Source organism: Grus americana, chromosome 21, assembly GCF_028858705.1.
Source record: "Grus americana isolate bGruAme1 chromosome 21, bGruAme1.mat, whole genome shotgun sequence".
Lineage (NCBI taxonomy): Eukaryota > Metazoa > Chordata > Aves > Gruiformes > Gruidae > Grus > Grus americana.
The window spans coordinates 2,391,737-2,418,555 of record NC_072872.1 but is presented as its reverse complement, the minus strand read 5'-3'; the positions used below and the strand labels follow the sequence as shown (position 1 = coordinate 2,418,555).

Genomic DNA, 26,819 nt, shown 5'->3' with positions numbered 1-26,819 from the left:
TTTGGTGGTGTTACTTGTTGCATCTTCAGGCTTGACGGGGGGTCTTGCTGCCCCTCTGGTTGCTGCGGGAGCTGCTACTATCATTGGAAGTGCTGGAGCTGCTGCTTTAGGTTCGACTGCTGGAATTGCTGTCATGGCATCCCTTTTTGGAGCAGCTGGAGCTGGCCTTACAGGTAAGAGAGTGACCGCGCATTTCTCAGCTACTGAGGCACAGGCTCGTGTCTGCAAACACAGAGCTAACAACTTAACTGAGCTCTGCAGAGCAAGGGAAGCAATTTGAGATGTAATCTTACAACTATGAAATTTTTATTTCAATGCTGATTAAGATACTGTGTAGCCCCTGATGACCAAGTAGGAAAAGAATATTTGGTATGTGGCTAATGAAGGAAATGGAAGCTTGCTGCTTTGGATTAGAAAGATGCTGCCGTGGAGAGCAGTGGTTTTTACAGCTGATATCTGGTCTGCAGCAGAAAAGCCTTCTGCTGGGATTCCCTTGGATCACACAAGCTCAGAAGGATCACTGTGGCTCCATACCATGCGTGGACTTGCTGAGGGGTTTGGAAAGGAAAAAAACCACTATCCAAATTACCCAAATAATTTCTTATGAACTTCTACCGTTAGCAGTCTGTCCTTGCTGTGCAATTTCTGAGACTCGTGTTTCTGCCTTACTGCATGTAGGATACAAGATGAAGAAGCGTGTGGGAGCCATAGAAGAGTTTGAATTCCTCCCGCTTACTGAAGGCAAGCAGCTTCATATCACCGTAGCAATTACTGGATGGCTGTGCGCTGGCAAATATGGTAAGAACAAGACGAGGAAACTGAGAGGAGCCTGGAGAGCCACGTCTCTGTTCCACTCCAGGCAGTGTTTGGGCTCTTGTAGCATTGTGACTTCTCCACGCTTGCATGGCCTGTTGACTAAGAGAGATCAGCTCTCAACGTAAGACTTTTTAACCCAATCTGCAATTCCAATCAAAACAGGAAAGAAAGAGGGCAGTAAATTGGTAGTGATAGTGGGATTGGTAGTAGTCATAGCAGGATTGTTTCTGTTAATAAATGCTGTCTGGTTTTGCTAGGAAAAGTCTGTTCAGGGTGGATGATTTCCAGCACTAGTACAAAGTGTCTCACCTATCTCTGAGACCTTATGTTTATCCTCCAGCAATTAACAGAAAATAGTGTCTTTTTTTCTTTCTCGGTATCTGCCAGATAATGAGGTTTATTGGCAAGAAAGTTCTGTCAAGTAAATCCTGTTAATACAGCACTCAGGAGGTGAACTTACAGGCAGCAACCTTGAAAGGTCTGTAGTGTTTTATTTTCCACTACAGTTTGTCATATAAAATATGTCAACTGTCTGCTGATGTGTTCAGCAACCTGACTGAACAGCTGCCAATTTATTCAGAGGCATCGTAATTAACACTGGATATCATTAATGCAGAAGGATGTCTCTGTCCTGTTGCTTGTTAGGTTGTAGCTTGCTGTCAGAGTAAGGTTATTTTCAATTTGCAGTACTGCACTTCGGCTTTTCTCATCGTCTGCTTGCCAGGGGTCCAAATCCTTGGGGTGGGAGGGCTCCCAGGCACTCTTACAAAGACAAGCATGTCGTTCAGGAACCTTTTTGTGTCTGTTTGCCCTTAAAAGGGAGTTACAAATGACACGCATTCTTCTTCCATAACTAGCAATCTGCTATAATGTTTAAAAAGGCAAAAGCAGAATTGTCATCCGGTTTCCTCCTGACAGCTGTGCCTGTCTATTTGCACACTTGCATGACTCCTTAAAACAGAGGGACTGAGGATGGGATTTTTATGGAATTTGTTACCTTGTGAGTTTTGAGCTCCCACTAGATGAAAATGCTGCTCTGCCCTTCAGAGTTCATCTGCCATTAATAGCATTGCCAGGCCCTGCCTGGCCACTTACTACAAGCTACACTACAAACAGGAGAGAGAATGGCTTAAAAATTGTTCTTTCAGCTAAAAATTGTTCTTTCAGCTAGGCTTGCGCAGTGTAAATTATCCATTATCTCTCAAACATCCAGGTACTGCTTTTGATTAGCACCTGGAGGGGAAAAAATGAAAGTGGAGTGACTGACTGGGCTAGATGGCAAAGTAAAAATAATTGTAGTCTGGATCTGCAAATGCAGATTCCTTGTTTTCAGACAGAACCATTAATGCAATCCTTGCCCACCTAACTGAAGTGCTGGGAAGATGCTCAGCGATAGATTTTGACAAGATCTTACATATTTTCTGTGCTTCTGGTCCCATTGAACTCAGTCCATGCAGCCATTCAGCACTTCATCCTTCTCAGGACAGCCCCTCCTTTGGTCTATACGAGAAGATGGAGCTGCCAGACTTAGCCTGATGTCTGACAACAGGAGGAATGTCCTTAATACCAGACATAATTAGTGTTAACGTCCATCTGTCTTGGCGGTCTCTGAGGCGATTGAATGGGTCCTGAAGTCAGCCTGTCCACACTGAAGACTCTTTGGCAAGGCAGCTAAAGCTAGGGCATTATTTATACCCCTCAATTAGTTGTAAAACAGTGGAAATACAGTCTAAACCTAGCAGTATTTTTAAATATGATTCATGGTTTTCACAGTATATCAGTGTATTCCAGTGTCCAACCAGTTCTTTTCTGGTTCTTTGTTGGACTCGTCTTCCCAGGAGCCAGCTGTTGTTGTGGTTTTTCTGAACATGAATTCCATCTTTGCAACTTTGCATCTTTCTCAGGGAGTTTCACAGCACCATGGAGCAGCTTGTTGCAATCGAGTGAGCAGTATTGTCTGGCCTGGGAGTCCAAGTACTTGATGGAACTTGGCACCGTCTTGGATTCCCTGCTGAATGGTTTTGTGAACATGATGGCTCAAGAAGCCTTAAAATTCACCGTCTTGTCAGGTAAGAACCTAAAATGTCTCAGATCTGCTTGAGTGGCTCTTGTGCAGTTTCACTGTTGGTGTCTGTTTAAAGGAGCTTTCCAAAACGAGGAAGATTTCTGAGCAGGCATCTCCCTTGGCAGTATTGGCACCGCCCTGCAGAACGTTCTCTGCCACACCTGCAATTTAGATTTGCTCTCCTGAATTGCTGTGCCTCTATGTCATTGACGCATTCTTTTAAAATCACAGCTGGGAACACCTTCCTTCATGTGTGACTCTGTTTATTTCTCTGTGTTATTACACTGTGTTTTAGTGCTTTACATAAACCTTTCAAACATGCAGGTTACATTCATGTATAGCGTCTGTTTGCCTCCGTATCAGAACATCAGATTCTTTCTTATCTTTAGTCTAGCAAAGCATTTCTCAGATCAGCTCTTGAGAAAGAAGAACTGGAAATGACAGAAGGTCCTGGGTTTAGCTTTTAACTTCAGTGAACCGTCTTGCTTTTTGATGTTTCCTAAGAGCAGCCCAGATTTGTGACTATGCTGTGCTGTTTGTGCATTGCAGGTATCATGACGGCCTTGACTTGGCCAGCTTCACTCTTGACTGTTGCCAGTGTCATTGACAACCCCTGGGGAGTGTGTCTCCATCGGTCTGCTGAAGTAGGCAAACACCTAGCACATATCCTGCTCAGTCGACAGCAGGTAATTACCTAGAAATTATCCAGGAATAATGTCTGGAAAGGATTTGGCCCACGGAGGTTAAATTTTATAGTCATGCTAGTTAACTATCAAGTGGCATCTTTTCCAGGGAGAAGAAAATTAATAAACTGAAATGTTAAAAAATTATGCATGAAGGTGACCAGCATGTATCTGGTTCCTTGGGGAAAAATAGGAAGTCCCAAGAGAATCAGACAATTCCTGCTAAGATTCATTCCATTTAACCTAAGGCTTTTCTAAATGACGAAGAAAAGATTGAGGTCATAAATGACAAGTGGCTTGACCATGTCACAAAACAGCCAGGCCAACTCACCTAGTGGAAATCTGAGAACAGAAAGTAAAGATAGGTGAAAAGGGGAAGAAAAGACAGAATGTTAAAAATATTCACTGACAATTAAGAGGCACTAGCAAAACAACGTAAGAGAAGACTGCAGCAGCAGATGCACTGTGAGCCGTGTTTTTGCTTACGGAGAAGTGGAACGGGCTGCTACCTGAAAGAAGTGACAGAAGTTAGTAAGCCTCCCTGAGAAGGCTTGCAAAAGATGTTTCTGCTCAAAAAACCCCTGCCATTATTTGCTGGGCTATCACTGGTATGGAGGGAGCCATTTTCTGCTGGCCACGTGTTCGTCTCACAGGCATGCTAGTCCGGGTTCTATTATAGAGGAGCCTGCGGGAGCCGTGGCCCCAGAGCTGCATGTCATAAAGAACAATGTGGAACAGCAGAGTAGAAACAAACTTGATTTCTCATAAAAATACAATCCCAGGAAAGGCAATAAACTTTATTTCATACGAGCTCTTTGTTTAGCTTGGGGGCATTTGTTACTGCCTTTTAAGCATTCGCTATTGTGAAAACACACATTCCAATGTGCCGGAGTCTAAAACTAGTTAGCGTGGTGCCAAGGGAGTCCATCACACACCTGCTCCCTAGTTAATACAAAGACCATTTTTCATTGCTGTTGAGATTAGGCTTCCTTTGATCTTACAGAAAATCTTATTAGGCTATTCAAAATAAAAGCTTACCTCACATAATTTTTTATAACAGCCACACAATGCTGCTGCCATTCAGTCTTAAGTCTCGAAGTGGTCAATATTTTTGTATTACAGTTTCTTCTTCTGCTTATCGCAACATTTCTAGGAAAATTTTGTTCCGTGAATTAGGCTTTCACTTGGAAATTTCAAAACAGCAGCAGTGAATGTTGTATTTCTGTTCGAAACATCCACTTTGTTGTAACTTCTGATCATTGGATTCTTTCAGTTGGTTTTCCGAATATCAAAAAATACAAAACACTCAGATGTGCAGAACTCTCAATATTGAACTGTGCATAACTTTGAGGATACATAATCCCTTTGAAATCAACCAAATTGCTGAAATGTTTAAAATATGATGCACAAGCATAAGTGCTTTTTGTATTGGGGTCTTGGGGATCCTGTGGCCAGTCTCTCTTTCTAGCCCTCAAACAGTATTTAATGGCATTTTCTCTTTTCCTTCTTTCTCAGGGCAAGCGACCTGTCACACTGATCGGCTTCAGTCTGGGTGCAAGAGTCATTTACTTCTGCCTGCAGGAAATGGCTCAAGAAAAAGGTAAAATTCACCTTCTAACCTTTTTCTCCTTTTTTTCCTTACTGCAGGTAGAGAAGTTTTTCTTCTGAGAGGAAGAGTTCTGGAACAGAGCTTGGGTCTTTTAGTATAGGACAGAAACCTAAAAAAAAATGGGTTTGAAATACATCGGGAGCCAAATTCTACTGTCATTTCCACCAGTTCAGTGGATTAAATCCGCTGTCTTCACTTGAGGTGCTCCAGTGTGTCAGTTGGGTCTCCAGTCTGTAAACAACAACTTGACATTTTGTGATATTTGACTGCTTGATCAGTCTGTGAGCTGCCCACGCGCCACTGTGATCTTGGCAGAGGATGCTTTGCCTTTATTGGAAGCTCTCTGTAGCTTTTGTATCTGATTCCCTGCGTCCTCCCTTCCATTTGAGTCACTGAAATGCCACTGTCATCTGCTATTTTCATGGTAATTTTTCCCCAAAGTCAAGTATAAAACCATCTGTCAATTTATTACCCGTTGTGGTTCTGTTTATTAATAGATTCTATTTTTAATTTAGAAAAAGAATAAAATCATTATGATCAGTTGATGTAAATTGCATCTTGGAGTTGAGTCAGTAGTGAGTGTGTGCGTGCCGCCTGCCTTCCCCCCTACGTAGCTAATTTAATTCATTAACCCTTTAGCCTCACTGAGAGTCACTAATAAATAGGGAGCTTTATAAAGGAAAATCTTCAATGAAGTCCAAGAAGGTGGGAATAGAGTCAGGTGAGGACAGAGGTGGTCAGCGTTTTTTTTCTTGACAACTGTGTACCAGAACTTCGCTTTTGGTTTAAGATGGAAGTCCTCAAATACAGGATTTCTGTTCTCAAAATAAATCTAATCAAATCCAGAATGATCCTAATGGAGTTACACTGAAGCCAGAACCCAGATCCTAATCTGGCCCTCAACCTGCTCTTTTTGTCTCCTAACAGTGCCAGGGGCTGAGATATTTTCAGGCTTTTAGTTAATGGTCTGCAGTCTCTTGCTGGAGTAACGTGGGACCATAGCAAAGTAATACATGAAAGGAAATCATTAGAGGTCTGTAAGGCTGGCTGCCATTCTAAAGAAATCTAAGCATCATAATTATGTATCATAGCAGCTCCCCACTGTACACTAATTTTTCAGTTCCTTAATTGAATTATGAAAGCTGAGCTGTTTGCGAGATGAAAAGCAGCATGTTTAGCGCAGATTGCCAAGGCGTTCTTCACATGCACATTCCAGCGCAAGCCACAGAAGGAATGGAGCTGGGACCTGGGACATCTGAGACTGATTTGGGTTTGGACTTGGATGTCTCACACAAAAGAAATACACAGCCTGCTCATGCAGGCCTTTTGTATCCAGATGGCAGTGGCATTTCTGAGGACAAATAACTAATCATGGATTATCCAGTGAAACGCCATGGCAGAAACTCAAATTCTGTTAAAAGAAAATACTCTTCTGCAAAGCAATTAAATAACCTTTGGGATACTTCATCACAAATTACTTTGGAAGCCAGAGCTTAGTAGGTTTCCAGAAAATTATAGCAGAACATGTAGTAATGACCCATCAGAGACAAGTTATTGCACAGGAAGATCAGTGGTTTGATTTCTTCATCACGATTCCCATGCAGTTTAGTAAATAAGAAGTGTAAACTAATGAAAATCAACAATGGTCTGAACCTGAACCTTGAAGCCACACTGCGCTCGACAGGTGTGAGGTATCACACACTATATATTTGTCTAATACTGATCACAGTGTCCTACAGATTCATCACCACTGGGTTATCATCTCTGCTGTGGTCAGGGGTTGGGAATACCACTGCCAAACTCTGCCATGAAACACCGCATCCGTACGCTGCCCTGAGAGAGCTAAATCCCACCCCTGTTCTCTTTTCCATGAGGACTAATGTGACGACATGCTTTCCCCTTTGCCCAGTGAGTCGTGCCCTAACGGCACAGCAAAGCCCAGCTCCCAAGGACTGGTTACGGCCCCTGGGTCAGCTTGTATCTTCCACACCTTTTCTGGACAAATCCTCTTATCAGTTTTTAAATTTTGGCCATCAGTAATTGCTTTTTTTGTTGTTGTTTTGTTTCATTTTCCTGCTGTGCAGACTTTATTATTCTTCAGCATATAAAAGATTTGCAAACTGTGAAATACATTTACCTTATCTAGAGCGTCAGCAGCTATGCAGACCAGTGATCTGTTCTCAGGTTTCTGTCCCCCTCTGTCAACATTCAAAGAAAATGAGTATTTTTCAGCCAAGGCTGAACGTTTTTGTTCTGAGCAAGAAATAAGCTGCACAAAGGACTGGAGAAACAAAAGCTTCCGATACCTTGCCCAAATGTTCAGGATCCTGATGAATTAGCTGTTTGTTTATTCAGTTGGCTCACACTGTGGCCATGGAATTTAGTACTTTGGTTGGAACGAGCTCCCCGTTCGCAAGGCTCTGGGTTTCTTTTTCATTGCCCATGATTATGGGAACAGGACTTTATTGCTCACAGATTACACTAACAAAATTGAATTGCTCTTTGCTGTTGTCTTGATTGGTGCAAAATTTACTTTGCAATAAGAAATAATACCGTGAGAGCTCTTTTGGATTGTTGTCAGGCGCTGGGATTTACACTGCAGAGAAAGATGCAGGCACTGCAGGCAGCTCCAAGTCTTTTACTGCTATTAGGGAAAGGAAACCAATTGATTTACATTTAAAAAGTCTAGCCAGGCAGCACCTCTCCATCATAACTTGATGTGGTATGCAGTCATTCTCACTTTCGCTTCCCCATAAACTTCAGCGTATTATTTTACAAACTGAGAATGGTTTGGCTCACATCTGGTACGCGGTGGTCTCCCAGTGCTGGAGAGTATGGATTTGGCATGCTATATGCCCACGAGTCTCTCAAGACGTGCGCTGCTGTGAATTTCATTTAACTGCTACAGCATCAGGTGCTTGATCTCCCTTTACGAAGAAGATTTATGAATAGATATTAATATATTGTTTAGGAGTTTAGGAAAGTAGCAGAGCTGCCCAATATTTCTCATTCAATCATTATTTCTACTGAAATTCCCCAGCTGCAGCTGTCTGATAAGAGAGGAAGATTTATTATGCTTAAAAGTCAACATTCCTTTTCAGCAAATCATGCCCTGGGCATTCAGGTTAAAGTACCCTTCAAGAAAATCAAACTAGTTTGATAGATTATCACTTTGTGTTGGCAAATGCCTTCACTGTTGCTAGGTCTCAATCAATATTGAGAATTTGGAGATTTTCTGTTGCGTGTACAGGTCATGTTTTTCATGAACTCAGATCTAAGGACTAGTTGTGGGAAGAGTTTATCGTGCTTAATATATTACAACTTTTGTTCCCTATGTGGGACGTCAGTCCCTTTCACCTGTTTCAAAGTGTCATAGCTCAGCTCTGTGCAAACCCAGATCAATACAGCTGTAGAAAGAACTTTCCACGGGTTTGCTGCTTGAACAGCATCTTTCCAGACAGAGGCCAGGCCACTCCTCCCTCTTGCCATCAGCCTAGTTCCTGTCACTCCCTCAGGATCTCCAATTTTCACATTTACTGACTCCAGCTGTACCTACGGACACTTAACATTTAGGCAAAATGCTGTTTAAGATCCTCCTTTCTGTTGTTTCTGTCTTTAAAATTTAAACCACAGAAATTATTTTTCTGTAGCACACATCTGAACATACCCCTCCTTCATGCAAAGGTATATTTTCTGATCTGTCTTCTAAATCTAAGCTGTTCTGCTTTCACCTTAATAGACTCTCAAGGGATCATTGAAGATGTGGTCTTACTGGGAGCTCCAGTGGAAGGAGAAGCCAAGTACTGGAAAGCTATCACAAAAGTGGTGTCGGGCAGGATCATAAATGGTTATTGCAGGTCTGTATGTGCTCAGTGCCCTGCTTCATTATCCTAGCATCACTTTGGAATGATTTTTCCACTCCTTTTAAACATTTTGTAAGTGAATAATTGTTCAGCTGGTGAGGATGTTGATTCAGCAGCGCCAGAGAGAGCAGTGCCAGAGCCTCTTCCCTCCGGAGGTCTCTTCCTCGGATTAATTGGAGATGACAGTCTTCAGGAGACACTTGAAGGCTATTCTGTCTGAAGCTCTTGGCTGTTTGCATACTTACACTGGAAGCCTGAGGTGCTTAAAGCTGGGTCAGTGTGTTTGTGTGCATAATTTGACATATTCTAAGGCCCCTTTAAATCTGAGCTTTATATAAAGGACTATAAATACGGCCATTAAGTTCACTGACAAAGGATGCAAATTAAAATCTATAAAAGCTTTGAGATACAATTCACTAGGGGATGCTTATGGGGAACAAGATGTCAAAATTGCAATGGAAGGGAAGGAGCTCAAGCAAATGGAAGATTTTTTTATATCTAGAGTCAGTTTCTGGTCAAGATAGTCCACAGGAACAAGATATTTCACTTACAAAGGAGGTATAGCTGGAATAGCTGTAGCAAATTTACTAAGGACATGAAAGAATAGAAAGGTTACCTTGAAACCAAATATTGGCCTTTTAAAACTGCACGGGCAACTGTTATGCAGAGTTGTGAGAGCTGCTGGGTGAGAAGAGGGAGATTCAGAGGCAAAAACCAGCTGAAGCAATCTTATAAAAGCTATTAAGAATTCAAGTGACAGTATCAAATCTAATGACCATGTATTGGAAGATAGTTGTGACAAGAACACTGCTTACCGGCACAGTTAGAAGGGGGGAAATTAAAACGAAGGAATGAAGCAGGGAAGACTAAGAGCATGAGAAAATAAATTGAGAAATAACCAGGCAAGAAGATTAGCGAAGAACGTGTAACTGCAAGTCGAGACAGCTTATAAAGCCACAAGCCCTCAGGTCAAGGACACTTCAAATGCTGTTGGTACTTTCCATACACACAAACATATGTATGCCTACATACAGACATATATAAGATGAGGAAGTATTGTATTACTGTGCCTCTAAATTAGTATGTTAATTTACAAAGAAGAACTAAATAAAAGAATTAAAAGCATTCAGGATTAAAACAACAAATTATTAATCCCATCTGTCAGGCTGAAAATTGTTGCTTTTGTCCTTTTTGGATGACAGGACGTTTTATGGATGCTGGATGTGCACGCCAGTTACAGTATTTCTTCATGTGACATAAGGAAAAAGCAATTGCTGCCTCCTTGGGAGTGCTTCTGTATTCCTCCAAGAAGCCATAAATGATAGCAATTGCTGCATATAACTGAATTTGCCCCGGCAAATACCGTTCCTCCCCGTGTTATACAAAAATCAATTTCACTGCAAAAAGCTCAGTGTATTCATTTCCTATAATATATATAAAAATAAAGATTTTGTTATAGTTTCAAAGCCGGCACGTGCTGTTGGAATAAAATAGTATGTGTGTTTGTACCTCTGTGCGTGCAGTAATTTGGTTAGACTCTGCTTTGGCAAGCCCATGGCTTGAACGTTGAATGAAAAATGATGTAGAAATTGGTAGCTTGTTGCTCACAAATAGGAAGAAGCCAGTGAGGAGGCTGTCAGGAAATATTCTGCTGTGCTGGTTCTCTGCTTTGCCCTCAGATGCTGAACTGGAGGGTTATTCAGTTAGCATGAGGGGCAGCTAGAGGAGGTAACTGGGAGATACAGAGCATCTGTGTGAGGATATTGGATATGGGAGAAAGATTATACAAACATTTTGTGGTAAGACTTCACCTGATTCTGACTTCTCTGCTCTCTCACACAAATTGTGGCCTCGTTCTGTCACTTTAGCAGTAACTCTGTTTAGGTCAGATGAATTACACTGAATAGAATTCCTGCAAGATCGGATTTGGGCCCAATTTGTTGAGTTTCAGTCCAGTGTAGCTTGTCTCCTTTGGCTTTAAAGTCCGAAAGGACATGGGGAGTGAAAGCCAGCTGTCAGAGCTGTCCCATCCAATTTCACAGCAGGGTTACAAATTCCTACCGGGAAACCTTAACCAAATCAGTTAGACTCGCTCAGCTTTTGAAAGAACCCCGCGCCTGAGTGGCGTGGATGCTTCGCAAAGATTTTGCAGAGCTCTGCTTGGACTTACAACTTCTCGCACAGACCGTTTTGGAGTGGACAGGAGCCGCCAGAAATGGTGACCTGTGCAGGTGCATTTCACCTCCTGCCATCACACTGTGTAAATAGCACTTGCATCCAACTTAATTCTACTCTAGAAGAGTGCAGTGGTGTTTATGTGCCTGGTTTTATGCTATTGCTCAGTGCAGGAGAAGAGGAAGGATGCATTGCCTTCTCTCATCTTGCTATAGTCTATCCTGAAACTGTCACAGTGACTTATGGCAATACTTTACAGCGGGAAGAAACTCTTCCTAGTTTTGTAGTTGAAACCGTGTATTTATACAGTACCTATAAATCAGGAGCGCTCCGAGGAGCTTCACAGTCGATATTTATGTCAGCAACATTGGAGGCCTCATCAAGTTTGCAGCTGTCTACAGCCTGGAGAACTTCTACCTATTAGTACATTAAAAAGGTTAAATAAGCGAATGTATTGCAATCTCTAAGCAAATACAGCAGTAAATAGAACAGTCAGATTTTTAAACCTGCTGCACGTAATGAGACTACACCCATGAAACAGGATTAAATTCAGACTTACACTACTATGTCCCAGGAACCTGCCCTGAATTCAGCAACTGCTCTGATTCCTGTGTCAGACAAAGCCGCAGCAGGTCTTGGGCCAGACATCACTGTACTTCCCAGCCCTTCTGCTCTCCTCGTGGTCTCAGTAGTCACAAATTGCATTGGTTTGGCAACAAGATTTATTCACACTCTTCTGCTCTGCTCCTAGGGGAGACTGGCTGCTGCGCTTTGTGTACAGAACCTCTTCTGTCCAGATCAACGTTGCGGGCCTCCAGCCAGTCGACTTGGATGACCGGAGGATGGTAAACATGGACCTTTCATCTGTAGTAAGTAGTACTTGTATTCTCATTTTTTTCCATCTGTCCTTTGCTTGCAGCTCTGCAAGCTCACGCTCATTGATTAGGGGAAGATGGGATACCCAAGAGAGCACCTCTACGTACACTGTTGCTCTTTCCTTTCTTTGAGATAACTGTCATCTCAGGCTTCACTACAGATTCTGTTGGCCCAGTCAGTGCTCAGCATTGAGCAAAATAATGAGAATTTGCCTCTTGTTGGCTATGTTTGGGTTTTTTTGGCTCCAAAATATCTCATACTGGAGACAGAAAATGCCGTTATTCTCCAAGAAAGACCTTGCTGTCTTGCAAGCCCCCGATCAGCAGGTAGGTAGGATCAGCACCTGGGAAACCTGGAGCTCAAACACAGGACTGCGGAGCAGGTGTACCCTGCAATCTTATCTTGGTGGAGCCTTCAGCGCTGTTCAGGTTCAACAGGGGCAAGGCCATAGGCCTTGTACCTTGGTCCCCTGGGCTGCATTGACGCCATGGTGCAGGAACCAGTTTGTCATTAGAGAAGCCCTGTGATATCGATGGCTGGTTTGCTAGGTCCAGACCTGGGCTGCTGCCTTTTTGGAGTGTAGGTCTCCAGGAAGCAGGAAGAGATTCACTTGTATGTCTGGTAGATGTTTAGTTTCCTCAAAACTATCTGGTGTCATTAATGATAAGCCACTATATTATATGTCTAGCAATATTCAACTCAATTACCTTAAGCAAACTAATGATCTCATTGCCTTGTCTTTACTCATGAGCGAGCTCTTCCACAGCAAATCATGCAGAACTTAGCTTGTGTATTCATATTCACAGTAATCTTGGGCATGCAATCTTGGTTTTCTGTATTTTAATGATTTAACTTGTTTTTCACTCTCTGCAAACTGTACTGGAAGATGCTCAGCACACAGCTCAGGATACTTCCATGGTGATTGTTTCTGCTGTGACTCCTCCCAAACGTCCCCCCAAACTGGTAGATATTGTCAACGTTGCTCGGAGCCAAAGGCACTTTTAAGTGCTTTCAGATTTTTTTTAAGCACCAGCCCGCTAAGCCTATAAATACCCAACTGTTACCAGCTCATTTCATTCATTTTAACTGAGCTATGCACAGCCCTTGCCAGGAAACAGAGAGCTTAATGCTGCACAGATAAAATAAGACTTTGCAGAACAAAATATAGGCTTCCCAGAAGGAATAGTAGAAGCCTTTAAACATGGTCCAGCACTGTAGCTGTTCTTGTATCTTTGCAGCTGACTGGGTTGTCTTGGTTAGCATTTCCATGTGCTCCTACATCCATTTTTTCGCCATCCCCAGAGTTGCCATTAGTTGCTTGCAAGCAGTGACATCTGCTGCAGGCATGAAAAGGAAAAATGGCCAAAGACGTCGAGCCGTGGTGGCACTGGGGTGACTTTTCCTATTAGTTCAGTCCGTGTTACTCTCCTCTCTTTGACTTCTCTTCAGAGACCCTCTTTCTGTTGACCTTCTGCTTCCTGCACTTTGAAACCCCCTGGAGTCCTGCGGACTTCATCTTGCCTGGCTGGCAGCAGCCTCTCCATTTTCCCCCCCAGAGGAGCAGTATTTACCTTTCAGCTAAATGAATAATGGTTGCAGAGCTGCTATCCGCTAATCTTCTATTGTGCATCTGTATCCATTCTGCGTGATGCCAACAGACAATCCCAGCGCTGTTCTTATTTCAGAAAGAGCTGACACTTTCACTTGCTTAATCTTACTGCAAAGCACTGGGGGAAAAAAAAGAGCAACCCCCACGGGGGGAAAACCTATATTAAGTCGGTGTCATTCTCTTGATCCATTTTTCCAGACCGTGGAGCTTTACGAAAAGAAATACAGTGCATTCTGGTGAACATTTTAAAAGTAAAAGGAGCAAGAATGGGATAGGAAATAATCAGGGGCAATATTTTTTAAAGTGGCAAGAAAGCAAAGATGGATTTTGCTGCAAATATAGTGCAGTAGCATAACAGAAATATATATATATAGAGAGAGATACTTTCTATAACGGAGACCAGCTCCATCCTTGCAGATGCCCTTGCTGGAGGTCCCTGTGAGTCTCCTGCCAGGAATCAGAAGGGACAAGCTGTGACAGAAGAATAAAGCAGCGATGATGCAAAGGTGCTCAGTGTGAAAATATTATGCAGGCAGTCATGGTATTTTAGGCATCTCCCAGTCCGTCCATGATGACAACTGGACTGGATCCAAAGGGCCCAGTTCTCTGTGCTGTGGTAGCATCAGAATCCTCAGACAAGTGGAGGACTAAGAGGCCTCAGTATAAACAGGAGTTCACCTCCAAGGCATTTATTGCATGTCTCTCTTGATTAGTATGTTTTTTAATCTGACTGTCAGTAAAAAAACTGAGAGAAGAATGTCCTCCCACTCAGCAAATGGAGTTATAAAATCCTTCCTAATGGTTACAATGGGACTGATTTATTCAGTAGATTTATTTGACAGCACCTGTTTCAGAGACCAAGGAAGTAATTGAGCTGTAGTGTATTAGATTGATTGCTGTTTGTTCAAATGGGATATTGTGGATTACATTTTGCATTAACATTTGAATGTTGCAGAAATTCTCAGAGTTGGAACGTAGCAGAGCATTTTCACAGAGGCTCACCAGTCAAGAATGGATGCTTAAGTTTCTCTGGGCAGTTTTACCGCAGCAGAAACCAGGAATGAACTTGCAAGCATAGGGGCGGTAGGAAGTCTAGTGGAGAGCACGGATGGATTGTGACAATTACTGCAGAAGTCAGTGCTGTTCTAGTGTTAGTCCAATGTGAAAATTGTCTTAAGGATCTTTAGACTATGATTAAATGTTGCATCAATGTTAAAACTCCTTCCTTTCCCATGCTTTCAATGGCAGCTAAATTCTCCTTTTCTTATTCTTCATCAACTCATTGTCTGGATGGCAGCTGCCACAAATTTCTGTGAAGGCAACACACGGCAACACCAACTGAGAGTAAACCCCTCCTTATTCAAACACCTGGAGCACGAGAGCCATACTCTGTACAGCCCGTAGACTAAAGATACGCTTATCTCCAGAGCAGTCATTGCAATGGTCTGTAGAGAAAACGTGTTGATGCATTTCACAGCCGTGTTCTTCTGCAGCAGAGCTTCTTTGTAGAATAATCTGTATCACACATCAGCACACCTTTGCTTTTTCCCTCTGAGAGACCTCAAAAAGCTCTTTACCTCTTCTTTGCTGCTGTAACCGAGCAGTGGAAAAGCTCTCTTTGTGGCAGTGATTAAAACCCAAGAATAACTGATCTCTCTTTCCAAAAGCTCTCTCAGACAAGGGGTCTAATATTCCCATTATGAAGGAAGGCAAACAGATTCAAGGCAGGCTGGCCTTCAGCCAGACAGGTATGCAGTGTGCATAAATACCGTAAGCAGATGAAAAATCCAAGTGTTGTGAAATCCAACTGATTTGGCACTTCTGTGAGTCAGGCTTTTTTCCCAAAATGCATTAAACTGTGATTCCCCATCTCCCTCCCCCCCCCATATTCCCAAGACTTGCAGCAAGAATTAATTGCGTTTACAAAATGTGGATTAATTAAGAACCCTGGGGAGTTCAAAAGGCAAAAGGTTGCCTATGTCTCGTTACACCTTTGTTTCACTTGTTTCAAATGAGCGGTGCCACCTCCCACAGTGACAAGCATTAACAGGATCAGAGAAGCAACAGGCAGGAGCAGAACCCAGCTTCGGGCAGCAACTCGAAGGAGCCTGGAGAGCCTTCCCTCACATCTGGGGGACGTGCAAGTCTTTGTGGAAACAAGTCTATTTGTCTGCTGTGCTATAGGGTCACAGGGATGATTTCTTCCTCTTCTTATGTCCCTGCAACCCTGGAGTGGCTTAGTTTTCCATCATCTTTCTTGCTGTTGGTTTGGGAGCTCCAATCACACGTTAAATCACACATTAAATACATATTAAATACATTTTCCCCTTTTGGATGCAAGCAGAGGGTGCTAGCAACGTCAGTATGTTAGAACAGAGGAAGAAACTGAAAAAGCCTTCCCAAAAAAGTGCAAATGGTGCCATTAATAACTTGCAGTTTGGTTTTGCTTTGTGGCAGACAAAAACTTGAAGCCTGGTGTCCCTCCTTGCTTCGACGCAGATTTATTGCTTCATCCTGACATACTCCTTGGAAGGCTGGGGCTAGTTAGCTGCTTCTAAAAGGCAGAGAGAAGTGTTTTGTAGTGATCCTTGAGCCTTTATTTCTTCAATCTGGGGCCAAAATTCAGACACGCACTGCCACTCAGAAACGGCGTGGTGCCACAACAGTGTGGCCTACCTGCAGATTTATAGAAGTAATTTTCCCCTTTCCTCCCTTGTGCCTGGAACGTGTGTTGTACCGTTGTATCGCAGTGGGTTTCCACAACATCTGTTTGAGCACGTACAGTGTTCGGACACCCCGACTACCCTGGGCAAAGCTGAATTTCTGGGACTGCACCCCTCTCCTTCAGAAAAGCTGAGTTTACCAAGTGCCATGTTTTAGAAAGATTCCCAGGTAGTTTATGTTTACATCTGATACAATTCAACATGCAATATTTGCTACTCCATTTCAGTAACCAGCAAAGTTTTGATACCGTTACATCTTTCTCCCATGGAGCATAACAATTTGCATCACTTCTCACCTTTTATAGATTTTCTCTTATGCTTTACCCATTAGAGCACCTTGCATTTGAAAATAGGACTGTTCTTGCAAAGCCAGACGTTGCAGGCTCCATTCTTGACAGGTTTGTAGCTGTTGACTTTGCAAGCAGCTATCCCGATCACACAGACCTTACTTGAGCAAAACTGCCAGCAAAAGCAGGAGTTTTCCCTAATAATGTCTGATTCTGCAATAGTGGCTACACAGAGCACAACAAAGTGAATTAAGGACAGAGAATTCAGCTTTCTATTTCCTGTCTTACGTTAGAACACGAATGTTAATTCTGTATAATTTTTGTGCTCAGTTTTGAGCTGCGTTTCTAACCTCTTCAGCTACCATGGAAAGAAAATTCTGTTGCAGCATCCAATTAGAAGTGTTAATCAAGGGGAAGCCTGACTTAGCTGACACACTCTGTACGTGAGGTTTTCTCCTGTAGCACAGTTTCAGCTCATGGGTTTGAGGTCTTGCAATTACAAGAGGATGTATCATTGATATTAACTGAACGCAGCCGAAATACCGTGAAGCTTGTCACTGCCTGCTGCCCCAGTGACACCAGTGTAAGGTCAGGTCTTAAACTCACTGCAGATCACAGTGTGATGGATTTGTAGGAGATGGAATTGCTAAGGAGAGATGTTACACTACTCCATAGCTGTTGAAATTTCCCAAATTCCCAAGACTTCTTGCCCAGATACATTATTACCATCAACTCATATAGGAGATTAAGGGATGAATAAGATGAGGACAACAAAAATTCCAAAGTTAACCAAAAGTAATCTTGTTTTGTGGCATTGAGCTGAGAAGCTGGTTTGAAAGCCGCAAAGATGGTAATGTTTCAGCTGCCAAATACTGTGTGTTCCCAGAGCAATATGGGGAGAGGAAGGGTGATCAGTCCCTTTCAGTGTTACAGAGTCCTCCTCGCTGATGGCAGGTCCTATGATATCATCCTGATGATGGAGACTGAATCTAATCTCGATGTTTTCATCTGGACTCTTGAAAAATTCTCCATAATCCTGGTTTGATCAATACAGCAGATATTTTGGATCACTAGTGGACTGCTGTAGTTTATAATGTCAGATATCGGGGTCCCCTAAGCTATTTTTAGGAATACTCCAGTTCGATATATCCATCCAGTCTTTGTTCTTCGGGATCTTTTTTCCTCTGAGGCCCAAGAGATTATGTTCAAATTATTCCCCAGTGATAATTATATGCACAGTTTATGCTGGGCCTTTTAAAACATTCTTTATACTGTCTAATTTATATATTTTCCACTTGGATTAGCACCGACAAATAAGCATTTGATTATAGCCACCTTAAAAGTGAGTGGCATGTTTTGCAACTTTGATATAGTTGGAAAGACTTTCGAGTGTTCAGACACCAACCTAATAGCTAAAGAAAAGAATTGAATCCACTTCTGGCAGCCGTCAGTGAGAGCATCAGCAATAAAATAGTCAACAGCAGCTCCGCAAACAGTTGAAAAATTCAACTGTTGCCTTCAGCTGGACGGTTTGGTGTGCGGAGCGCGTTACCTGTAGCAGAAGAACGTTTGCGAAGGCACCTTTCCCCTGGAACTCTTTTGAGGTCTCTCTTATTAATTCAGAATTTATGATGCTCCCTCTTTCTGAGCTTGTCATGCCTGTCATCACTGATGTAGAGCTGCTCTCCACCTCACCCCCTGAGGGCTTCAGGCTCCCAAAACTTATTTCCTCCATTGACTTCCTCTGTTGTCTTGTTATATTCTGTATTTTACTCCTCTCCATTGTACAGTCCTCTTGGAATTGGTGAAGGTAAATTGAGAGGAAAGCTGGCAGAGTTTTTAATCAGTGGACGACTCCAGCAAAAAAAAAAAAAAATCAATGTTTACTCAGAATTTTCAACATTGACATGTTCCCACAAAAAGTTTGATGGAAAAAAGTCCTTGGAAAAAGTTATTGCATTGGTGTGAAATTGGCCCCAGTGCTGCCTGAGGGTAACGGCCCTCAATTATCATCCCAGAGGTCAGAACAACTTGATCGATAAGTTGTGGCTGAAAGATGATTGCATGAAAAAATTAGTCTTGCTCAAGAAATGCTGCTGTAATTAAAGGAGAACTTTTACCGGTCAAGTTAGTATTTAAACAAGAGGAAACGTAAGAATTGACTGACTTAATCTATTCACAAGAATTGTAATTGTGCAAAGGGGTGATTTAGAAGCAAAGCCTATTACCTTCAGCTGAATTATGCTCCAATCTTTATTCCATCAGTTTTTCAGAGCAAAAATAGAACCATTAAAGAGGCAAAATGCAAATGACATTGACAGTATTTTCAAAATAAATTCAGCTCTATAAACTTTTCCTCAAATATGTTTTTATTAGCTTCCCCTCTGCTGGAAACCAGGACTGCTAACGCTCAGGATATACCTACAGTGCAAGGGAGGACTTGTCGCAGGTGCCAAATTCACCTTTTTTAATAAATCCATTTAAATTCCAGCTTCTGAATTAGTGGACGCATTCACTGCCCTCACTTTTGGAAAACATTGTTTCCTAAGAACCCAAACAGAAGAATTTGATTTCTGTTTTAACTTAATTCAGCCACAGCCTCTTTCAAGGTTTAGTTTTCACGTTCTCACTACAGGAATCAGCTCTGCCACTGGCTTTTGCCAGGTCTGGCCATATTTCCCTGCCTGGGCAGTGTTAGGTCTTTGCCGTAAGCTTTCAGAAAACTCTGGAAAACAGGATGTTTTTTGCCAGACTGAATACTCTTGATCATGGAGGATATACCCAGCGCTCTGAATTAAGGCTTGCACTGACATGTGGGAATAACTCTGACCAGAGGAGCCTGCCAGCTTGGCAGAGATGACTGCAGTTTGAGTGATGGCCTGGCATAGCTTGCGAGTCCTATAATCAGTCTTTCCGCCATCTGGAAGAGGAAGGCTGCACGGGTTTCGAGGCAGCATCCAGTACTGAGGATTTCTGAAAATGCAATGGTGGCATTTGAGTTTATTCCCTTCTTTACTAATGCTACCCCAAAACTGGCCGGCAGTTTGTTTTGGAGCACAGGGTTGCGCTCTGGTTCTCTTCCTGAATGACAAATTCACTGCCGCTTTTGGGAATGGAGAGTAAACCCGAGAGCTGAACTGGCAATAACAGAAGCTGCTGAGCTGGCTCTACCGAGATGTGCCACCCAGAGGCAGTTTGCATTTCATTATGTGGGTACACAAAGTGTCTGACGCACCAGCGGGAAGAAAGGGCTGCTGAAAAGTGAGGTGTGATTATTATCTGAGCTTCAGAAACTGCCGCTCACTCCATTAATTCTTTTCACCCCACACAAAATACCATTTTCTATTCAAACAGATAGTATTTGTCAAAAGGGAATCCTGAAACTGTGATGCCCTCCAAGGTAGTCATTACTGATCCTGCTGAAATAGCAAAGCTCTGGAGAGACATTTTAACTTGAGGGTATTTCTTCCTGCATGATAAAGTTGCTCTCTGGATGTGACGGGCTCAAAACAAATCAAAGACGTGAAATTCTCAGCCGTATTAATGACCTGCGCTCCTGTGACTTGCAGAGTAGCTGTGAATCCTCCGCTCGCACCCCATGCCTCGCTCCCTCCTCTGTAATCCTCCTTTGATCCATAGGATGTCGGGCCAAAGAGAACAGGAGGAAGGCAGAGCCCAGCTGCTCTCTCCCTGCAGGTAGCAGCGAGGCCGAGGGACTTCAAGGTGAGCTCTTGCAAATTACGCAACCCTGCAAAGCAAAGAGCTTTGTGAGCTGCGCTGGCCTTTGGAGCAGCTGTGCGCTCTTTGCGTTGGCCGCTTGTATGGGCGGAGGAGCTCTTTTTGAAGGAAACTGGAGAGGATCTTAAAACAGTTGGCTCTGGAGTCAGCAAAGACTTCTTCCGCCATATCAAACAGAGCAACGTCTTTGTGATTGATACCCAGTGTCGTGACGGAGTAAGAGTCTTGCCTGTGCTCATGAGCCCGTGGCAGAGCCAGGATCGTACGTGCTATCTCCCTCCTCCCAGGTCCTGTCGCAGGCTCCCCAAGCATCCCCCTGGGCTACGGGATACACCTTGGGTTCCTGTAGCTCAAAACCCCACAGAAGTCGGGGTTCTTCCTCTGTCCTAACGAGCTGATCATGGATGGACCCTGTGTTGGTGCCTTCTCTGTTCTTCCACAACGCTGGGGAAAACCAACCACAAAGGCAATCGAGTGCAGCTGTGGAGATCACGCAGAGCTAATGGAGAGCGCCGTGTGGTAACTGCAGATCGATTCCCTTACCATCTCTGCTGGGACACGCTAATCTCTGTACCCTGTCCCTCTCCACCTCCAACTGCTGGCTTTAATACCGAGAGCGGCATCTGTGCCCAGAGCTCACGGCTTGCCAGCAACCACCAGTGGGTCGGTTGCAGGTCCCGGGGTGGAATTATTTGTTTTCAAAGCTCCTGTAAACTGAACTGTGTTTTTATGACACTGTAAACAGAGGCACTTATTGTACCAAATAAAAAGAGTTCCATTTGAGTTTAATAGGCGAAGCTGATTAAGCTCAATGACATTTTTGACACTTTTGGGTGGATCTGAACTTGAAAACCTTTCCAAACTTGCTGAACTGACAGCTCTTTTCAGCTGACTGATGGATCCACCTGAGTGACGCTGTCATCCATAGCCCTTTGGAGATCTTTCTGTGCAGTCCTGCAGCAGACTTTGCAAGGCAGGCAGCTGGCCTCTGTTTTCCAATGAGTCAAAGCAACCATAAAATCAAATATAACAGTGGAGGAGTCACCTAAGCACACTGATAAACCTACCCCACTGTTTTGATTTCTTTATAACAAGCATAAATATATTTGCTTTGGTTACAAGAACATTTTTCTATTCCATTTATTCTGAAATTCCTCCTGCACTTTGTTCTGACAAATACTCAAACAATTGTTTATTTCCCTTTAAAGTTTTTAATTGTCCCTTACAGTGTTTAGATGTTCCCATCCCTTCTCCGGCACAGCCTACCCAGTGGAGGAATTCAGCGTTTCAGAAAATAGGCTTTTGAGTGATGGAATTGCTGAATTCCCCCCCTAGGGTGGCTTCATAGTTTTAAAGTGGCAAGGCAATTTGGTCACTGTTCTTTTGCTGATGGTTCAGTACAGCAGAGGAAGAGTCCTGCCTACCTCCTCTCACACTTCTCAGGGCTTGCACTGGTTTGGCTTCATGGAATCCTCTCCTGGGCTATCCTGGAAAAGGAACTGAGTTTCCTTTGAAGAGATTTAGTGGTATTAGCAGTAAGGGACAGACTACCAGGAGGTCTCAGCTCCTCTTTTAGCTGCATAAGAAAAGGCTCAGCTCTTCAGAACTGCTCCCACCCAGCATCTCTCAGAGATCGTGGTGCTCAAGGAGGAGGAATTCCCTGCTGTTTTAGTGGAAGCTGCTGGATACTGAGGAGTTACGAAAATCTCGTCCTTAGGGTGGCAGAGGAAATTTGTTCTCTCTGACTAATGCCTGGGTAACAGAACAGGCCGAGGAATGCCTGAGCGCTGACCAGGGCAGGTAGATTGTAATGACTGTCGAGGTTTCAGAATACAGCAAACCGAGAGACTTTGGCAACCCCTCCCCGTAAATCCATTTCTTCTTGTTTCTCTCCACCTTGTCCAACGCTGCGCTCATTTCTTTCTTTAGCACCAGGCCTCCCTACTGAGTAGTAAAAGGTTCATACTTTTCCAGAGAACAACATACACATCTTAACAGCCAGTCCATTAGTCCTTCAATGGTTATTTTAATTAACTAATCTGTTCAAAACATCAAGAGCCTGTTGAGCCATCTGGACTGATTAAAGTCACATATTGCATTACTAATGTGCTGATTAAATCCTTCGTTTTGCTCCAAGCCCTAAGTGCATCCAAACGTTACCACTCAAAAGCTGCTTCACGCAAACAACTAGGAGGTTTGGATTTTGCCCGTGCAGGACCGGAGGGATTGCTTTAGGTTTGGGTAGAGGTGCGCTGGTAACCCTGTGCTGGAACAGTGAGGAAGGGCTGCCCGAGCATCGGCCAGAAGGAAGGCAAGCAGAGGATCCATGGCTGGATTTCTTGGCAGAGCTCTGAAAAAAGATCTTAGTGGCTTGTATGAGCAGCCAGCCCCTTCCTGGGGTGCTCGTACACGCAGCTGGGAGGCAGGAAAGGTGGGACTGTGGTGTCGGGTATTCCCTGTGGTGGAAATTCCCTATTTACTAGCAAGATTTGGGGAAAGAAGAGGCGGTGTTCCCTGAGACAGCCTTCTGACTGGGTCAAGAAGGATATAAACTGTTAGAGAGAGAATTTACCAAAGATGCTAAAATATCTTAGGGTGTAAATCATACCCCTTCGTCTCTGCTGAAATCTACAGGCCGGCTGGTGAGTGTGCCATGGGAACGACCTTGGCTCAGCCTCACCGCACTTCTCGTCTCCACAGAAAAACCCCGCTATAAATCTGCCTTGCAATTCTTTGCTCCCAAGCACTTCCTTCCATTTTGGCTGTGAGCGCAACAGCAGAGGAGATCTTGGCTGTTGTTCCTTCAAATGCTCAGCTTGCACAGGACACCAAAACAGAGAAGGCAGTTTCTGCCTTTCCAGCCAGGTAGCCCTTGGCATATGACAACAACAACCTTGCAGAGGAGGTTTTCTCTCCCTCTCGTGCCCTGACTGGCAGAGTCCATTCCAACATCCATCTCAGAAGGGTTTTACAATAAAAACGGGTGGGGTTTTGCATGTATTGTTGACTAATCTGGTTTACGAACCCTTAACTCTCAGGTTCCCAGTTTTATGTGGTGTGGGACAGGTCAGTGCACCTTCCAGCCAAGAACCTTAACATACTTGGTAACTGTTGTGAGATTTAATGTATCCTAATTTAAATAAGATAATCTTTGCTTTTACAAGGGAGCTAAGGCACAGGGAGGACACGTGATTTAGCAGACAACAGGGAGATGAACTAAGAGAACTTGTCTGCTACCTGGGCGTCTCTCACCATGGCAGATCACCGCCTCTCTTACCCTCGCGGCACCCAGAACCTGGGGTTTTGTAACTCGGCAATGTCTGAGTGTTTAAATGTACACTTCTTAGAGGAAAAGTAACCCAGCAGCAGTGTGTGCCACAAAGGGTGCAGCCAGTTCAGGTTATGCAGTGGACGACTGCGTTTTTCAGACCTTGTTCTCTCAGCCTTTCAGAGCTAAAGCCAAGTCTCACAGCAGCAGTGGCTTTTGAGATGAAGGACTTGACTGAGCTGGCTTCCCCGCAGCTTCCCCACTAACAGGACTCTTGTTGCTTGCAGGTAAACGGCCACCTGGACTACATGAAGCAAATGGACACGATACTAAAAGCCGTGGGCATTAAAACCAAGGAGTGTCAGCTGGAAGAGAAGGGCAGCAGCGGTCTTTTCTCCCCTCTAGCCAAGAAATCACAGCGGGCAGCAGGCAGCGAGACTCGGGAAGAGGAAAACGCCGTGCAAGAGGAGGATGCGGCTGATGGTGAGGCTCTCCCCGCTGGCCATGCTTCCTCCAGCTGTATCTTGGGAGAAACCTCACTCCCCTGCCCAGACTGCTCAAACAGCGGTGACGGCAAGGAACAGGCAGTGGGCGAAGGAGGAAATTAGAGCGCTTCGTGTTAGGCAAAGATGCTCAGCCAGCACTAAAACCGTTTTCAAAGCACCGTCCGTTGCACTGGGATTCCCAAAGGAGTATCGGGAGAGCCGGCAGAGCTGTAGCTGCAGTCTTCAGACCCTCCTGAGAGCCTGGAGCGCAGCACCGGCCTGTCACTAGATCACAGCTTCCCAGGAAGCCACCCATGGCATCTCCCATGGACCAGAAAGGGCTGATTCCTGCCTGAATCAGCATTGCTCTTCAGGAAGCAGCAGCACTTCCCTCCTCACACAAACTGGGTTTATTCTTGAGGGAAGCAGCTGTCACCATTACCATTAGGGACTGTGTCTCTGCTGTATAACTCTCAGGAAAGCAGGTGGCTCCGTGGGTATTTTTAAGCATATCATGGAGAGAGGCTCATCACTAGGAAATTAAAAGCAGTTTTCCAACAGTGGTTGATTTGGGGTTTGGTTTTGGCGTGAGCAGGTGCGTTGCAGGCTCTGGCTGCCCAGCTACGTACTCTCGGCATCGACACTTCGGCTCAGCTAGTTGGGGAGGCAAAAGGCTCGGCTGACCTGGCTTCTTCCCCCATCTGCTGCCAGTTTGCTGTGGGGCTTGGGCACTTTCCAATCCACGAGACTGTTTCCCTATCTGCAAGCTGAGGGCGATGAGTGTTCGAGGCCTCATGACTATTAGAAACATGCTCTGAGTCCCTAAGTGAAAGACAGCAGAAGAAACAGAGTGGGCTTTTCATGATTTATTACTTTGTGAAACTTCCTCCCAGGCTTTGCAAGCCAGCAACCCACAGAGACTTTCGTTTCGTGTCCCACACACATCTCCAGCCTTAAAAGCCCCCTCTAGACGTACTTTTAATTGGCTTAGAATAAAACCAATACTTGGCATAGGATAAACATGAATCTGTTTGATTTCTACCTCCTTCCATAGAAGCGAATTGGCATCCACTCTCTTCTCACCCAGTCTCAAACTGGAGGGAGAGATGCTGCTTTACATCCCCCGCCACGCAGAATCTTCCAAAATGGCATGGGACTGGTCCACATCTTCCGTAAAAGGTCCTCTTCTGGCCTGTTTTGCTGCTAAGCCCAAGAAAATGCATCTAGTGGGAACATGGCAGGAGGATGAGCCCTCTTCTGAGAGCACCTTGGGTTTTTTCTGGTTTAAAACAAGTGCCAGATGGTATAAATACCTTCCCACATCAGATCTGGAAGGTCTCCTTGGCTCACGAGAGGGGAAATAGTGCGACTGCAGCTTCCAGTTCCCGTTCGCAGGGAGTCCTCCTCCTCTCTCCCCGTTCCAGCAGTTTATTAACCACCTCTCCTTTCTTTCCCGAGCTTTCTGCAAACCTTACCTCCAGATTATTTCTCACAACGTTGAAAATGCAGCTGTTTCCAGGGGTGCCAGTGTCACCTGGCACTGCACCGCAGCTTTGGGCACGCTGCCTGGCTTTTCCTTTCCCCAATTCCCACCCTGAGGGGGGCTCAGACCTGCTCAGCTCCGATTCTGGAGCGGTGCCTTGCTGCAGAGCGATGGGAGATGTTTCTGTGAGAGGCTTTGGGATCCCACGGGGACGGATGGGCCTGTTTTGCCGGTCGGCATTGACGCTGTTGGCTGTGGGAAAGGGATACGATTTCCCCACCGCCTGAGAGGACTTCCACAAAAAATTGCCTTGACGAGAGAGTAACATATTATTGCTTTGAACATTTGGCTTGAAGAAGCAGTCTCTGTCCATCTCCTGAAGCCTCTGTCTTCCGACTTGGTTACCAATGGACTTTCAGAGTTCATCGAGCATTTTTCTACTCCTTTTTAACTGGAATTGCAGTCAAAGTACGTTTTTCTATAACACCATTTGTGGAAAGATGTACATCTTTGTGCTTGATACCAGACCCGGGCTGTCTGTCCGCAGACAGGTGCCAAAATGTATTAAATGGATTGATGCTTGAACCTGTGCTCGGTCTGTTTGTCACGGCCGTTTGTACCTGACCACTGGGCCAGCTGTCGGTTGCAGGGGATTTGTAGGAAATAAATGTCAAATCGCTCATAAAACCCCTTGTTGTTCAGTTCTGGAATGTACGTGGGCAGCGTGGAAAGAAAACTAATGAGACCTGCTTGGCGTGTGGCTGCTTCCTCCAGCATCCCGTACTCTCAGGTGCTTTGTATTCATTCGTATAATCGTGAGGGGCAGCAGCACGATCGAACTCGTTAGTGTGAGCTCGGAAATAGGCAGCAAGGTGTGTAGGGTACAAGTCTCACCAACAACCAACCCATCTTTGCCTCTGAAAGGCACTTGAGGACAAATTTGCCAAAAGCATTTGTTGTTTTATTATTATTTTTAAGTGCCTACTTACCATACTATTCACTATTCTCTCTGCTTATGGCTGGGGCGGGGCTGGCATTGTCATTTAAAAGACAATATCCGTTTAGATTATTATTTGAAGGGAGAAAAAAAATATCTTTTCTAATTGCATTATCTAAAAACTGACGGATTGTCAGAGCAA

General features: G+C 44.1%; 1 protein-coding gene across 8 annotated transcripts in view; it reads left to right on the top strand.

The window, feature by feature from the left end:
- Nucleotides 1-26,367, top strand: part of TMCO4 (transmembrane and coiled-coil domains 4) — a 41,865-nt gene extending 15,498 nt beyond the window's left edge. For 7 of the 8 annotated variants that reach the window (XM_054849847.1, XM_054849845.1, XM_054849843.1 and 4 more), the window contains 8 exons: nucleotides 30-173; nucleotides 679-798; nucleotides 2,721-2,885; nucleotides 3,431-3,567; nucleotides 5,080-5,164; nucleotides 8,913-9,030; nucleotides 11,963-12,080; nucleotides 24,000-26,367. In XM_054849847.1, the coding sequence (XP_054705822.1) occupies nucleotides 30-173; nucleotides 679-798; nucleotides 2,721-2,885; nucleotides 3,431-3,567; nucleotides 5,080-5,164; nucleotides 8,913-9,030; nucleotides 11,963-12,080; nucleotides 24,000-24,320 (1,208 nt within the window). In that variant the 3' untranslated portion in view covers nucleotides 24,321-26,367. Of the gene's footprint in view, nucleotides 1-29; nucleotides 174-678; nucleotides 799-2,720; nucleotides 2,886-3,430; nucleotides 3,568-5,079; nucleotides 5,165-5,211; nucleotides 5,725-8,912; nucleotides 9,031-11,962; nucleotides 12,081-23,999 lie in introns of those variants that run through there. The other variant, XM_054849849.1, reaches the window with a different exon arrangement.
- The last annotated feature ends 452 nt before the right edge of the window (nucleotides 26,368-26,819 follow it).